The sequence below is a fragment of the Chlorella variabilis genome (genome assembly GCF_000147415.1).
Source record: "Chlorella variabilis unplaced genomic scaffold CHLNCscaffold_6, whole genome shotgun sequence".
Classification (NCBI taxonomy): Eukaryota; Viridiplantae; Chlorophyta; class Trebouxiophyceae; order Chlorellales; family Chlorellaceae; genus Chlorella; species Chlorella variabilis.
Window position 1 is genome coordinate 905455 of NW_005435082.1, and position 14784 is coordinate 920238.

At 65.7% G+C, this 14784-nt stretch overlaps 5 protein-coding genes across 5 annotated transcripts; 3 read left to right on the top strand and 2 right to left on the bottom strand.

Moving 5' to 3' along the window:
- Nucleotides 1-1471: 1471 nt before the first annotated feature.
- On the bottom strand, nucleotides 1472-1947 carry CHLNCDRAFT_14185 (hypothetical protein; the record flags this gene model as incomplete). Its single annotated transcript, XM_005849260.1, has 2 exons — nucleotides 1472-1599; nucleotides 1728-1947. Coding segments are annotated over 2 exons (348 nt in total), but the record flags the coding sequence as incomplete, so codon positions are not given.
- A 333-nt stretch (nucleotides 1948-2280) lies between these two features.
- On the top strand, nucleotides 2281-4187 carry CHLNCDRAFT_143681 (hypothetical protein; the record flags this gene model as incomplete). The annotated part of the gene is made up of 3 exons (XM_005849053.1): nucleotides 2281-2540; nucleotides 2718-2868; nucleotides 2997-4187. The coding sequence occupies 3 exons, from the start codon at nucleotides 2281-2283 to the stop codon at nucleotides 4185-4187; spliced, it is 1602 nt and encodes a 533-aa protein (XP_005849115.1).
- Nucleotides 4188-5268: 1081 nt separating this feature from the next.
- CHLNCDRAFT_143682 (hypothetical protein) lies at nucleotides 5269-7005 on the top strand (the record flags this gene model as incomplete). The annotated part of the gene is made up of 5 exons (XM_005849054.1): nucleotides 5269-5336; nucleotides 5480-5591; nucleotides 5702-5816; nucleotides 5990-6093; nucleotides 6232-7005. 5 exons carry the CDS (start codon nucleotides 5269-5271, stop codon nucleotides 7003-7005), a joined length of 1173 nt encoding a protein of 390 aa, XP_005849116.1.
- A 361-nt stretch (nucleotides 7006-7366) lies between these two features.
- CHLNCDRAFT_21703 (hypothetical protein) lies at nucleotides 7367-7837 on the bottom strand (the record flags this gene model as incomplete). Its single annotated transcript, XM_005849261.1, has 2 exons — nucleotides 7367-7470; nucleotides 7639-7837. Coding segments are annotated over 2 exons (303 nt in total), but the record flags the coding sequence as incomplete, so codon positions are not given.
- Nucleotides 7838-10545: 2708 nt separating this feature from the next.
- CHLNCDRAFT_143684 (hypothetical protein) lies at nucleotides 10546-11596 on the top strand (the record flags this gene model as incomplete). The annotated part of the gene is made up of 4 exons (XM_005849055.1): nucleotides 10546-10814; nucleotides 11042-11168; nucleotides 11282-11392; nucleotides 11513-11596. The coding sequence occupies 4 exons, from the start codon at nucleotides 10546-10548 to the stop codon at nucleotides 11594-11596; spliced, it is 591 nt and encodes a 196-aa protein (XP_005849117.1).
- Nucleotides 11597-14784: the final 3188 nt, after the last annotated feature.

The following is a 14784-nucleotide window of genomic DNA, read 5'->3' on the forward strand; positions in this document are numbered from 1 at the left end:
TTTTTTTTTCTCAAAAACCCCCCCCCCCCCCCCCCCCCCCCCCTGTTTTGAACATCTGCATTTTTGCACAGGAAGGTACCAATTTTTGCATCCTTGCTTGCCATGCACTACAGCCCTCCTTCTTTGCTCCCGCTTCCTGCTTATTCACTGTCTACATCTCTCGTCTGAGCCAGCCAGCCATCTCTAACACCCGTGGCGACAACATGAGGCAGGTGGATGCATTGGTAGAGCCATTGAGAGGCAGCGTTGCATGCAACCAATCATCGCCGCCGCGCCGGCGACCTGCTCCTGCTGCGCCTGCTACTGCGGTAGTGCCCATCCCTGCTCCTGCTGCGGGACCGGGCACGCCCCTCATCCCTGCGCCTCGGCGGCGGCGACCTGCTCCTTCCGCCTCGCCGCAGCGGGGACCGCTCACGCTGCCGCGGCTGCTGCTGCGCCGGCACCCGCGGAGCGCCAAAGCGGTCGCTGCCGCCGTCCCGCCGCCCACGGTCATCCTCTCCTAGCGCGGCGCGGGGCGGCGGCGCGGTCGCGTCTTGCTGCTGCCGCCGGCCGTCACCTGCTGCCCTTGCTGCTGCAATTGGTGCTGCTGCTACCGCCGCCTCGCTGTCGCTGCTGTCGTCGGAAGAACTGCTGCCGGCCTCCCTGTGCTTCTTTTTCTCCTTCTTGTCCTTCTTCTTTTTCTCCTGCAGGAGCAGGCACACAGCATCGCACAGATTGCAGACAACCATGTAGAATGCCGCAGCGCCCCTACTGGTATTGTGTGAGCATGGCAACGCAGGTGGAGACACGAATGCAGCCCTCCGCCCCCACCTTTTTGTGCTTCTTCTTCTTCTCTTTCTTCTCCTTCTTCCGCTCCTCCCTGCCTGCATCCCGTGCCCGCTGCGGCGGCGGCGGGCCCCAGCCCGGCCGCCCGCCCGGCCCGCCTGCCTGTGCTGCTTGTGCTGCCGCTGCCGCCGCCGCTTCCGCATCCCGTTTCTTCCGGGCAGCCTCCGCCTGGATCTCAGCAAAGGTCTTGATCTTGGTCTTCTCAGGGCCGGCAGCAAGGAGGGAGAAGACTGTGTTGCCGCCGGCCCAGGGATCCTTGCCGCCGCCGCCGCCGCCGCCGTTCGCCGCGCCCTCCTCGGCGTCTTCCTGCTGCTGCCGCTGCCGTTGCTGCGCGTCCTGCCGCTCCTGCTCTTCCTCCTCATCGCTGCCGGGCACAGGCTCGCCCTCCAGCTGCAAGGAAGCAGCGCAGGCGCCCGGGGCAGGGGCAGCATGTGAGGCGCTGGTGCCGGCAGAGGCGGCGACGGCGAGGGCCAGGCACGCAGGCACAGCAGGCTGGGCGTGAGCGACACCCGCAGAGCTCTCTCGGCTCCTCCACTCTCTGCCCAATAACCCACACCCGCGGCCACCCACCCGTCTCTTCCACCCCACCCACCCACCCGCACCCGCAGCCCCTTCCTGCTGGGAGGCTCACCTCTGCCCGCTTGCGCCTGTAGTTGTCCACATGCTCCACGCGGATGACGCGCCCCGCCACCCGCGCCCCGCCCAGGTTGTCCACAGCCAGCACCGTGCTGCGCTGGTCCTCGTACGCCAGGAAGGCAAAGCCGCGCGACTTGCCTGCGGGCGAAGGGCAGGCGGGCGGGGCGGGCTGGTCGGCCAGATGACTAGGAACTGGACAGCAGGGTGACGAGCGGCAGGCGGCAGAGTCTGCGGTGGCGGCGCGCCGCCTTTGCGCAGCGCCGCACCAGTCTTCTTGTCGCGCACGAGGTGCACATCCACCACCTCGCCATACTGGGCGAACACGGCCAGCAGGTCGCCCTCGGTGAGCTCAAAGGGGAGGCCGCCGGAGAAGACGTAGGCGCTGTGCTTGAAGCGGTCGTGCCAGGAGGCCTTGTCGGTGAGGCCGAGCTCGATCTCCGCCTTGGTGATCTTCTGAGTGTTCTTGATTTGCGTCAGGGGGTTCATCGCTGCAGATGGCAGCCCCACCGGCGCTGCCTATGCTGATTGTGCAGCGCTGGGCTCCAGAAGGTCATTGTAAGGCGCTGAGGACTCAGGGCGTTGTGGTGTGCCACCTGACGTGGAGCCAGAGGGGATGGGCAAATGCGGGCTGTTGCGGCCTCCCGGCAGGCCGTCGCCACATGCATGAATGCATAAGGATCCCAGTGCCACAGTTGCATAGCAGGGCGTCGTGCGAGCCTATTTGTTGCAAACCAAGAAGCTTCCGCCTCCATCTGGGCCTCCCCCGCATCCAGTCTATGCCCATTGGTGCACTGATGCCACTCTGAGGGCTTCGGGCTGATGATCCCATCGACTGCAGCAGTAGCAGCGGCTGCGGCGCCGCTCCCTGCCGCCAACGCCTCGCGCCGGCGGGCCGCCGATGTGCTCATCCTGGGAGGCGGCCTGCAGGCGCGGGCGGCGGCCTACCTGCTGGCCAAGCGGGGCAAGCGCACGGTGCTGGTAGAGCACGCGGCGCCGCAGCTGGCGCCGGCGGCAGGCAGCAGCGGCGTGCCTCCCCACCTCGTGCTGCACCTGCCTGCCGCCACCCCGCACCTGGTCAAGTGAGTTAGAGCGGCTGCATGGATTTGCATGGAGGACACAATGCAGGATGAAACAGTGCAGCAAAGAATACGCATTCAGCCAGCGGGCAGGCCTTCGACTGGCCCCGCTCACCTGACAGCCACCTGACAGCCTGCTGCCTTGCTCCTTCCTCACACACGCCCTCCCCGGCCGTGCAGCGAGGCCACCGAGGCGTTTGCGCTGTGGCGTGGCGTGGAGGCGGCCTCGGGCGCCCGCAGCCTGCTGCACCTGTGCGGCAGCATAGACATCGCGCCCGCAGGCAGCGGCGCCGCCGCCGCTGCGCTCGGCGCGATGCAGGAGGCGGGCAGGGTGAGCTGCCGCGCCTTCTCCTCTGCCTGCCTGCCTGCCTGCCTGCCTGCCTGCCTGCCTGCCTGGCGCGCTGGCCGTGTCCCACGGCCCTGCTCTGAAGCTTAGCCTGACCTTCTGCCTGTGTGCAGGCAGCTGGCTTGCCCTTTGGCATGCTGACAGCAGAGGAGGTGGGCGCCGCCTTCCCCAGGCTGCGGCCGCCCCGCGGCGCCGCCGCCGTCTTCACCAACCTGGGCGGCGTGGTGCAGGGCCGGGTGGCCGCCGCGGCGCTGCTGGCCATGGCGCAGCGGGCGGGCGCCGACGTGGCGGCGGGGCGCTGCCTGCTGGGCTGGTGCGACGCGGGCAGCCACTTTGCGGTGCGCACGGCGGGCAGCGCCGCCGCTGCTGCGGCAGGGGGCGGCGAGGACGAGGTGGTGTACGAGTGCGAGCAGCTGCTGCTGATGCCAGAGGCGGCTGTGCAGCGGCAGGCGCTGGCACTGTTTGGGCTGGCGGTGGCGGGTGCCTCGCTGTGGTCGGTGCCCGCCGGCAGGTGGGGCGCGCCGGAGGAGTGCGGCGCGCTGCCGGTGTGGCAGCTGCTGGGCAGCGGCTCCACCCGCACGGTGGACGACCCCACAGCCGTCGACAGCTGCTGGGGCCTGCCCCTGCTGGAGTGGGGCCCCCCCAGAAGCCTGCTTGTGTCCCAGGGCTCGGCGGGCGGCGAGCCGGCTGAGCAGCCGCAGCAGCAACAGGGGCAGCAGCAGGATGCGGCATCTGCTGCCGACGGCGCCAGCGGCGGCGGCGGCAGCGACCTTCGGCAGCAGGAGGCTGCAGTCACGGCAGTGCTGGCGGGTGCGGCAGCAGAGGACCTAGCAGAGCTAGCGGCGGGGGGGCTCGTCGAGCGGCCGGGGTCTGAGGAGGCGCAGGATGCCGAGCGGCAGCGCGAGGCCGACGAGCAGCAGCAACTGCTGCGGGCCCAGCGGCGGCTGGGCGCGGCAGGCGGCCTGGCTGGGCGGCTGGTGCGCGGGCTTGGCGGCCGCTTGCCAGGCAGGGACACGTCGCAGCAGTTCATCGTCACTCCAGACGGCGAGTTGGCGGTGGGCAGCCACCCCGGCTACGATCCGGGGCGCATTGTGGTGGCCTTCCCGGCAACCGCCTCCGCCCTGGGCTGCCTGCCCGGCGACCAGCTGGCGCCGCTGGTGGCCAGGCTGGCGATGAACGAGCTGCTGGGGCAGCCGCCAGAGGCGGTGGATGCGGCAGCGGTGTCGCTGGGGCGCGAGGCGCTGCAGGCGCAGGCGGCGGCGCTGCAGCACGACACCTGGGCGGAGCTGAGCCTGAGCCTTTGAAACACACCTGCAGCGCTGCTCATCATCCCGCGCTTATCTTGACATTATAACAGGTTTCAACCTCGTCTTCTTTCATGAGCCACGTCTATAATGCAGTTGGGAAGGAACCGCAGATCAATGAGCACTGGTTGCAACTGAACATCTTGGATCTGTAGCAGACTGCAGCGCAGGCTTGGTGTGCAGGAGCCACCTCAGCGGCGCAAGGGCGCGTGCAACAATGCCAGGTGCCCAGGATGGCATGCACAGTGCAGGTGCACGTCAGCTTTCAGCCTCAGGCGCTTGGCCAAGCTGGTCATCAGCAGAAGCTGTGGAACAGCTCAGGAGCTCAACAAGAGTGGAGCATCATCGGCGTGGCGATTGCATCGGTGCAGATCCGCATGCGCTTGCATGCGGGCATGTGTCGCATGGCGCCCAGAGCGCACCCATGGCAGACGCCAGCAGACGGGCGGGCAGGCGGGGCGGCGCCTCTCCAGTGGCGCCGCTGGTCAGCTGCTGCAACGCGCTCCACATGCCCAAGCCAGCAGCATTGCCGGGCCCAACCTGGCCATGGGTTGGCCTCTGCCTGGATGTGTCTTGGACAGGAGGCGTCGTGTTTTGCCCCAGTTGACGCGCAGCCGTATGGTATGTGTATGATGCTCTGCTTTCTACAGAGATGCAAAGCTGTGCATCTGAGGCGCACTGATGAAGGCGGCGCCACCGCCACCCTGTCCGCCGCCAGGTAGGCATCCTGAAGTCCTCTTGGCGTCTCTCCAGGCCCCAATCGCGTCCATCAGCCACTTGCATAAACCGAGGCTCCTCCCGAGCTGCCTGCCGCTTGCAATCCGCCCCGGTCAACGCTGCCAGTCGCACAGACAGCGATGGCGCAGCCCGGCCCATCGCTTGATTCTCCCGGCAAGCTGCTGGAGATGCTGGCAAAGAGCACCGGCGAAGACGAGCCGCCGCTGGAGGCAAGCGGGATCGCCATCCTCCTCTGCAGCACAGCCCCTGCCCTGGCAGCGCCGCATCCCGCTAGGAAGATCCCCTCAAGGCGCTCCTCGTTGCCTGTTCCACGCTGCAGGAGCTGCTCGGGTCCCTGCAAGCCATGCAGGCCGGGCCGCCGGGCGGGGTGCCGCTGCCCGACGACCAGCTTGAGGTGTTTCCTGAGCCAGGGTGGGTGCAGGCAGTCCGCCTGCAGGCACCTGGAGTTATGCAGACTCGCACCCCGTCGCAGCAGCAGGCACGACCAGGCTGCCACAGAACTGCCCACCCCACCACCTGACGCCACCTAGGCGCGCCCTTCACGCCCTCTGCAGGTTTGTCATCAAGACCGCCAACGAGCAGGGCCAGAAGGTGTTCATCAACTTGTGCGGCACCAACAAGCTGCCGCTGCCTCCCGGCTGGGTGAAGGGGCAGGTGCCCGCCGAGGTGAGGGCCTGCCCGCTGTGGCCCAGCTGCTTGTGTGGGCCAGCCAGCGAGCACGAGCTGGGCTCCATGCATGCGCCACGCCCTGAGGTGCCCTGCCGCTGCTCCTGCAGGTCAAGCGCCACCTGGAGGTGGGGCGGGGCGGCGAGGCGCCGCCGTGCATGCGCTTCCCGCTCAGCATGGGGCTGCCTCGGCTGGACACAGACCACCGCGGGGAGGTCTGCATGGGTGCGTGGCCGGGGACGCCGTGCTGCCGCTCGCAAGGCTAACTGTCGAGTTGGAGTTGCTGTGCCAGCCGCTTTTCTCTTGCACAGTACCTCGGGCTGCGCCGCTGCCGTGCTGCCCATCTTGGCTCGCCTTCTGATGGCCCCCCTTCTCTGACCCGTGCCCTCTTCTTGCAGTGCTGGATTGCATCATCAGCTCAGAGGTGCTGGCACAGGCCTCCCAGTACCGCCCCCTCAAGTTCTTCATCATCCAGCTGGCGCTGGGCACTGCGGCGCAGATGGTGGGTGGGGTAGGGCAGGGCCAGGCTGCCACGCGTTTCCACACGATTGATCCCATGCCTGCACCAGTCCAGCGTTGCTCTGACTTGTTGCTGCGCCCATGCCAACAATGGCCGCTCCACGCTCCGCTGGAATTGCAGACAGGGCAGGAGCTGAATCCGCAGTACAAGCTGCCCAAGATGCGGTACAAGGGCGATGCGCCGCCGCCGCAGCGCATCCGGCTGGAGGGCGACGCCGCCGCTCGGCAGCAGCAACAGCAGCGCCCAGGCAGCGCAGGTGGCCCTGGCAAGCGCCTGATTGCAGAGGTGCCAGCCGAGGGCGAGGAGCCCTCCTTTGCGCTGCTGGCCAGCAAGCGGCAGCAGCGGCAGCGGCGCCCGGAGCAGGCGGCGGTGGCAGCTACCAACCCGATAGCGCAGGCGACAGAGCCAGCTGTGCCCCAGGGCGGCATCGCTGATGGCCCAGAGCAGCAGGTGGCGCAGCCAGCAGCCAGACCAGCCCAGCAGCAGCAGGGCCCACCGGAGCAGCTGCACCCGCTGATTGAGTACCGAGGCAAGCCGGCCACGTGTGTGGCCATCACGGTGCCGCTGCCGGCAGCTGCAGCAGCTGCAGCGCAGCGTGACCCTGGGGCCATTGGCGCGTCAGTATGCGCCGAGGTGGTCCGAGTGCAGGCGCCCGGCTGCCAGCCGCTGGAAGTGCAGCTGCCGTTTGCCGTCAGTGCCGCGGGGGCCACCGCTGAGGTGACCCTGGCAGCAGCGCCAGCAGGCAAGGACAAGGCAGGGAGCAGCTTGGTGCTCACGCTTCCCTACCGCCCCTTCAGCAGCGTACTGGATGAGCTGCGCCAAGCAGCAAGCGCGGCAGATGGGGCGATGCAGCACAGCAGCCCCGGCAGCAACAGCCTGTCGCAGCTGGACTGACACGCTTTGCTCTTGCCTTCTGGCGAAATGAAACCTGCCATTTGAGGAGAGAGCACACATGAGAGAGGGCTTCAAGCGGTAATAATGATATTGGGGCATGCACGAATTAAAGAATTGTCATGTGAGCAGTAGCGTGGGTGGGCCCAGGAGGGGGGTACATAAGTGCTGGGTACTGCACTGGTACTGAAAACTAACGACACATGACATTTTGGGGATGCACATAAGAGGGGAGCTCTGTTCAGCAGCTCTACTGTACAGTGGGCCAGGCCACGGCTGCAGGCGACAGCCAATCTGAGCCTGGGGCAGCCGAGGGGCCGGGCGGCAGCACGTCACGCGCCCGCCCACATGCACGGCAACGCCGTCAGCAGGCCACCAGCTCCAGCGTCACACTCAGGTCGCCGTCGAAGTAGCCCTGGCGGTCGGTGTCCAGCGGGATGAAGGCGCTCTGCTGGTCGGCGTCGATGGCTGCACTAGGAGGGGGGGCAGGAGGCGGGGCATGGGGCCCAGCCATCCGCTTGCATCGGGGGCAGGGCGAAGGGGAGGAGGCGGGGAGGCACCAGCTCGGAGGCCTTGCCCGTTGATGCTGCTGCTGCTCCCTGCTGCGGCGCGCCAGCTCGCCTCCACCTCGCTCACCGCTGTGCCCGCACATGTCCACCATGCGGACGACGGTCCTGGCGCCGGTGCGGTTGTTGGTCATGCGCAGCAGCTTGCCGCACTTGTCCTGGGTCATGCCGCTCAGGTAGGGCGCGCAGTAGGCGACCCAGGGGTAGGACATCACCCACGCCCGCGTCTTCCCGGCAAACCTGTCGGCGCAGTACAAGGTGCTGCAGGGTGGAGAAAAGGGGGGAGTTGGGCGGGCAGGCGAGGCCGGGGGCTTGCGGAAGCGTGAAAGCCTGGTGGCGCGAGACAGCGGGCGCAGCGTGGTGCGCCTGGCGCACCATGCACACACATCCAGCAAGCTTGCCTGACTCTGTACTCTGGGTGGTAGAAGTGGTAGGTGGAGCGTGCGTTGCCAAGGAGCTGCACCACCCGGGGCTCGCTGCCGTTGACACACCTGCCGTCGTTGATGCGCGGCACATCCACGCCGGGCGGCGGCGGGCGCTTCGTGGCGGCAGGAGAGGGCGGTGGAGGGCGCGCCTGCCGCGGGGGCGGGCGTGGTGATGGCAGCGGCGGCAGAGGTCTGGGTGAAGGGCTGGGGTGCGGCGGAGGAGGGCTGGGGTGCAGCAGCAGCAAGCTGCCCCCTCCGCTGCTGTCCAACACAACCGACATCAGGAACTCGTCGGCGAGGCTCTCCCAGCCGCCCGCCGTCTTGAGGTAACAAATGTTGCCCCAGGGCACAAAGGTGAAGGCGCCGCAACCCAGCAGGCTGGTGCAAGCGCGGCAGCAGTCGTCCACATCATAGCCAGGGTAGCTCCTCAGGTCTCCGCCCCACAGGTCGACACCCTCCAGCACCATGCCGCACACGCCTGTGGCGAGACAAGCAGGGCAGCGCAGCCAGCCGCTTCAAATACACGCAGGAGTGTGCGGCAGAGCGGCAGCAGGCCAGGGAACACAGCAAATCCACCCGGCCACACAACACGCGTCCGCTCACTTTGTGTGGCGGCTGGTGGCGGCGAAGGGGAGGGGGGTGCTGGAGAGGGACGCGGGCGCGGTGGTGGCGGGCGCTTGGAGGGACGCCGCATGGGTGGCGGCGGGCGCGAGCGGCTATAGCTGATTGTGGTGGCCACGGCCAGGAGCTGGCGAGCCGCCCCGCGGTGCCCATCCAGCGAGGCGGGACAGAACGCCCGAGGGCGCTCCTGGGCACCTCCGCCTGCAGCCATGCACGCGAAAAGAGCTCAAAAATGAGCGCCAACAAACTTTGCGCAGTCAATTGCGTGGCCAATGGTGCACGCTGGCGACCAGCCCACCTGCCAGTTGATATGGCGCCGCCGCCGCCGCCGCTGCCAGCAGGAAAAGGACTCTCCCGGCTCCCGCAAAGGCTACCGCAGCTCCTGATCGTGCCACGCCCATGTTGCAACGAGATTGAGTGTGAGGGAGGGCAGGCGCGCACGGCCTACCGCCCCCGCGAATCTGTTCGCATCTGCGGAGTGTGCGACAGGCCAAGCTAATTTGATCACAGAAATGGGTTCATGCCCTGTTTGCAGAAATGGTTCAGTGCCCTGTTGCGACAGGTGCCCACCGGCCCAACGACCGTCCACTCTGCCCCATCATGGCTCAGCATGGAGGGCGCAAAACAAACTCTGCCCCACTAATCAACCACCCGCATTGGTCAGTCACTTGGGTGGCAGGTGGTGCGCCGTGAGGCTGCCAGCTGCGTATGTGGCAATAGCTTTTGCAAACGCTGCTGTGGCGGCGGCGGCGGCGGCGAGGTGCGGCATGGCGCCACGGGGGGGACGTTGGCGAGGGTTCTGCCACAACTGCCACAACAAACAGGACAGCTTACTGGGATCCTTCGCGATGGCGGCAACTGCCACAAGACAAATGCATCGCTATTTTGTTGCAATCATTGTTGCAGGCATTGATTCATGTGAGCAGGTACCGGCGAGTTGCCGCTTTGGCACTAGTGCATGCTGTGGGCAAACTCTGGAGCTAAGAGGCTAGACATGCAGCCCAGCGCTGCTATGCTGTAGCAAGCGCAACAGTCGAGCAACCAGCACGCAGACGGCGCCAGCACCAAGTGCGACAAGTGAGGAGCCGCCCGGTTGGCAGGCGGCCTTGCAACGGCACGGGGGCCCTGCAGTAACCAATGCATGCTGATCTGAGCGAGCTCGGAGATGCAGGGCAGCATCATCGCCAGCAAGCGCAGCTCGAAGAGCGGTGCAAGAGACGGAGCCATCCGGCCGGCTTGGCGCCAGCCACGTTTGGCAGACGTTTGGGCACCACGAGATCTTTCTGGGACTCTCATCGGATACAGTGCGGCGGAGGAGGGACCGCGGGGCGCACATATGCACGCGGTTCAGATTGGTGCTGGCTGCTGAGCAGCAGCACAACAGTAAGCGTGCCTCCCGCCGCCGCTGCCGCTAGTCTCGTGACGGGGCATGCCGTTGCGCTCGGTGCAAACCCAGTTGATATACTCTCGATGTGAAAGCAATCAGGACGCAATCGTGAACTACTGGTCGTTAGACCCTGAAAAGTGCGAGGCGGGAAGCCCAAAAGGCGGAGATTCTCGGTGCCTATTCTCTCATTCTTTGAACCCTCGCCGAGAGCATCGGCACCTCCCCCGCCACTTGTGGTCGCACTTTGGCTGTGTCTCAGAACCTCCAGGCCTCAAAGGAGCGCGCCATGGCCTTCGCGCAAGCTGAAGAGCTCGTAGCTCCGGCTCTTGGATGCGGGTGAGCCACGGAGCCTAGCCTGTCCCCAGAAGGGGCACTAGGGGCAGCGTGTCTTGAAACGCCAACAAGGTCACCATCGCCGCTGCCACTTGCGCGCGCCGTCGCCGCCGCCCGGCACGCACTGCTGTGCGCTCAGCTTGGCAAGGCTGTGTGGTTCACACCTGACCCACTCATGCTATGGAAGATCTTGTGGCACGCATACAGAACCATGGATTGTCTCCGTCTGATCTTGGATGCGGAGATTGTGCAAGATTTGCGCATCGACCCCACTCTTCTTGTCGGCACGTGCCCGCCTCCTTTCGGTGCCCCCACCGTCATCATCAAGCCCGAGCCGGCCCGCGAGGAGTTCCTGATTCTGCCGACCACGCCATCTACCACATGCGGCGGTGCCACCGGTGCGCCGATGGCCAAGGAGGAGCCATGCCACGAGACTGATGGTGCGGTAGAGAGCGATAGTGCGCCCATTGTTGCTGCCAAGTGTCAGGCCGACCCCGAAGCAGAGAGTGCACCGCCCGCCAAGCGTACATCACTTCGCTTGGCGCGTAACGCTCCTTCGGCCGTGGCGGCAGCGAGTGTCCCCGCTGGAGAGATGAAGCGGATAAGCAAGAAGAGGTGAGCGGGTGACAATGCGAATTTGATTGGTTGTTGAAGAGAAAGGCGGAAGAACAAGCGTTGATCCATCAACTCGACCCTTGTGTGTGCAGCCCAACCAAGCGGCACAGCGGTGGCCGCCAACCCACTGGCAACCCGCGAGGGCGGCCTCCGGCCAACAAGGCCAAGCAGTACAAGGACCACGAGATATTCATGTACACGATGTTCCACGACGATTGGGTATGTTTGGATAGACACATAAGCGAATTTTGGATAGGCATATAAGTGAATTTTCATCAGTACAATCACACTAAATGAAAGACATGTATGTGCCACAGTCTCGGACGCTGCAGGAGAAGTACGTGGTGACCACCAACGCCCTTTGGCGGGCGGTGCAGTTCATGTTGCGGCGGCTGGTGAAGGAGGGCCGCCTGCGAGACCCCACCGTGATATGTTGCGCAAAGGTGGGTGGACACCGGACGGAGCGGGGAATTGTTTATATAATAGAAGCAATTGTTGGAAGTAGACAAAGGAAGCAATTTGATGCACAATATGTTGGAAATCTACCGCTTCTTTGATCGCAGGGCAAGAACTTACGCTTCGACACTGACCGGCTCAAGGCAGAGGGCGTGAACTCGTGGGAGGCCTTTGTATCAAATTACCTGTGAAGCTGGTTACCAAGGAATAACCAGCTGCTCGAGACCGCATGTTTCACATTTGAACGCACCTCCCATTCACCATCTCCCACATTTCACCACCGCAACGTGACTGCTACTCAAGAGTCGGCGCATGGCAACCTCGCGTGGCGGCCTCGATCTGACGTCCCGACTTCCTTGACGACTTTGCTCGCCACCTGTGTGAACATCTATGCTTTCCACTCCCATCTTCTTCTTTTGCTCTTTTGCGGAGCGCGCTGGGCTTCGCCCCCGTGGTGGTCACCCCGTGTGTGCGCGTCCTTTGAATTATAGAGGCCCAGGCTTGAACTGGTGTAACCCGGTATTCTTTCGTCGATTCCCGTTGCCCACATACTCCTCGCATCCACAGAGGCTGCTTTCGCCGGCCATGGCTTCCGCGCGAGGCAGTAATTGGCTCCCTGCCATCTCCGACAGATGCGAGCAGCTGGTGTCCCCCGTCTCCGTTGCGGTTCTGAAACGTTTCCTAGACCTATGTGAAGCTCAAACGGACTGCTACTGCGCGCTTGGACGCACGGAATCCCATGCCCCGTCAGCAGGCAGCAGGTTCAAGCTCCTCCAAGCTCACTCCACCAGCTCTCCTCCGTCCTGTTTGGGCTCTCCGCTTCCGGAATGGGTGCCCTACGGCTCCTGATCATAGCGCTGCTCATGCGGCGAAGATGAATGGGGGCCGTGCTCTTGCTCGAGCATTTGCAAGTAATTTTAGGTTGCAGAAGAGCAGCGGCTTCGGGATCAGCGCCGGCACCTCCGCAACACACGAAATGCTCGCCTGACCTGCCGCCGCCAGCGGGCTGCTGCCCGCCGGCAAGCAGGTGCAGGCAACAGGAATTGAGCTGCAGCCGACTTGCTGCTCATCCATTCCACAGCAGCAATCAGGAAATGCTAACACACCATGCTCCTGAGCTGGTGCCTGTTGCAGGGCCATGGCGCCGCCGCAACAGAATGCAGTGCCCGAAGGGCACCAAATGCTTCGCCCCCATTTTTCCGCGCCCATTGGGCGCAAATCGTGCTAGTGCTAGTTGTGGTCATGCTTTTTGTGCATGCAATATCCCTCCACTGGTCCGCGCCCGCCTGCTCTGTCTGCACCCCACATCTCCTCTCCTTCCCCCGTTTGCGTATGGTGCGTGCACCTTTTCCACCTGCAGCACCTCTACCACCTGCAACGCCACAGCTGGACAGAAGCATTCACTTGCTCACTATGGGTGAGACAGACAGACAGACAGACAGACAGACAGACAGACAGACAGACAGACAGACAGACAGACAGACAGACAGACAGACAGACAGACAGACAGACAGACAGACAGACAGACAGACAGACAGACAGACAGACAGACAGACAGACAGGGATGGCGTGGTGAGGTCTCCACATGCGCCGCTCATCGGAAGGTTCATTCCTTGGACCAGGGTGCATGCCTTGGTGGGGGTACATGGCGATGGGGGACCGTCTTGCTGCCGCCAGCGGTGCCGACCACAAGCAACGGGCGAGACGTCCAAGGGTCACCCCACAAAGTGGTGCAAAATGGGGAAGGTGGGGTGGCCGGGCAGGCCCCTGGCCACCACCACCCTGCCGTGCAAAAAAATTTCCCCCACGGGGAATTGAACCCCGGTCTCACGGGTGAGAGCCGTGTATCTTAGCCACTAGACTATGGAGGAAACCAATTCGTGCATGGGCAGGAGATTACAAGCACATTATGATCGTGGAAAACGCTTTTTTCATGTCACCCCCCGGCCCATTTTTTTTTTTTTTTTTTTTTTTTCGAGAATTTCCCGGAAGCCGCCGCCGCGGCCAGCAACCCCTCCCGCGACCCCCATGGGGTCTTACGCAGCGGTATTGATCCGCCCTAGGCCCCCCGGCCCTGCTTTGGGGCCTCGGCCTCAGGCGCGCGCTGGGGGCTCCCCTCGTGCCCAGCGGGCCCCCTGGGGTCCGGCTGCTCGTGCGGCCGGGCCCCCAGGCCCACCCAAAGTCCGCCACACTATCGCCATCTCCAAAGTGCCCGAGTTCGCTCGCGTCACTCTCCGCGCCCAGCTGCCGCCTGGTATGAGCATTGAGGAGGCCAAGCGGCTGGTGCTGCTGGCTGGGCCCGCCCTGGTGCTGTCCCGCCTGGAGCGCGGCCCGGATGCCAGTGGCCCCTCCTCCCCTGAGCCCGTCGTCTCCCAGCCCTACCCTTTGATGGCCAGCCGGCTCGGCGACCGCGTCCCTGTGGCGGTGGGGCTCACCTTCACCATGCGGCCGCCGCTCCGCGACGCGCTGCTTGCTGGTGGCAACCCCTTGCGCCCTACCAGCGTGCGGCTGCCGGCCCCCTGGCCGGCCGACGCGCCCCCTGCCACCATCCACGACGGCCGTCTGCTTGATGAGCAGGAGGCCTACCTGTCCGGTGTGCCTGCCGAGGTGCCCACCGCCGCCTTCATCGCCCACTTCCGCGCCGCCTACCCATGCGTCACGAGCATGGCCCGCATCCATCTGGACTGCGGCATGGCTTCTGACCGGTTCTCCCTGGTGATCCGCCGCTCCGACGACACCCTGCCTCGCGAGGTCGAGCTGTTGGTGGCGGGGCAGCCAGGTACTGCCGTGGTGTGGCGCCGCTCCCTGTTCCCCACCGAGCCCGCTCCGCCCGCCGGCCAGCCGCCTGCTGCCGCTGCTGCGGCTGCCGCTGGTGCCGCCGCCACTGGCGCCCCGCCGGCTGGCGCCGCGCCTGCCGGCCGGCCGCCTGCTCCCGCTGCTGCGGCTGCCGCTGGTGCCGCCGCCGCTGGCGCCCCGCCTGCTGGCGCCTCCGCCGCTGGCACCTCGCCTGCTGGCGCTGGTGCGGCTGCCGCCGGTGCCGCCGCCGCTGGCGCCCCGCCTGCCGGCGCCGTGTCTGCTGCCGGCTCCCCCACGGGTGTTGTGCCTGCTGGCGGGGCGGAGCCGCCTGCTCCCTTTGCCGGCCTGCCGCCGGCCCGTCCCCCCGCGATTGACCCCACGCCTGCCCCGCCTGCCTCTCCCGCTGCCCTCCGGGCGTGGTGGGACACCTTCCCGGGCCGCCTGGCTGCGCTGCCCACCGCCTCGCTCACCGACGCGGAGCTGCTGGTGGCTGTGGCTGGCGTTGAGCGTGCTGGCAGGGCGCCTGTCGCTTGCGCCGCCTCCCCTGTGCCCGCCCTCCATCCACTTGCAGGCATTGTCGCCC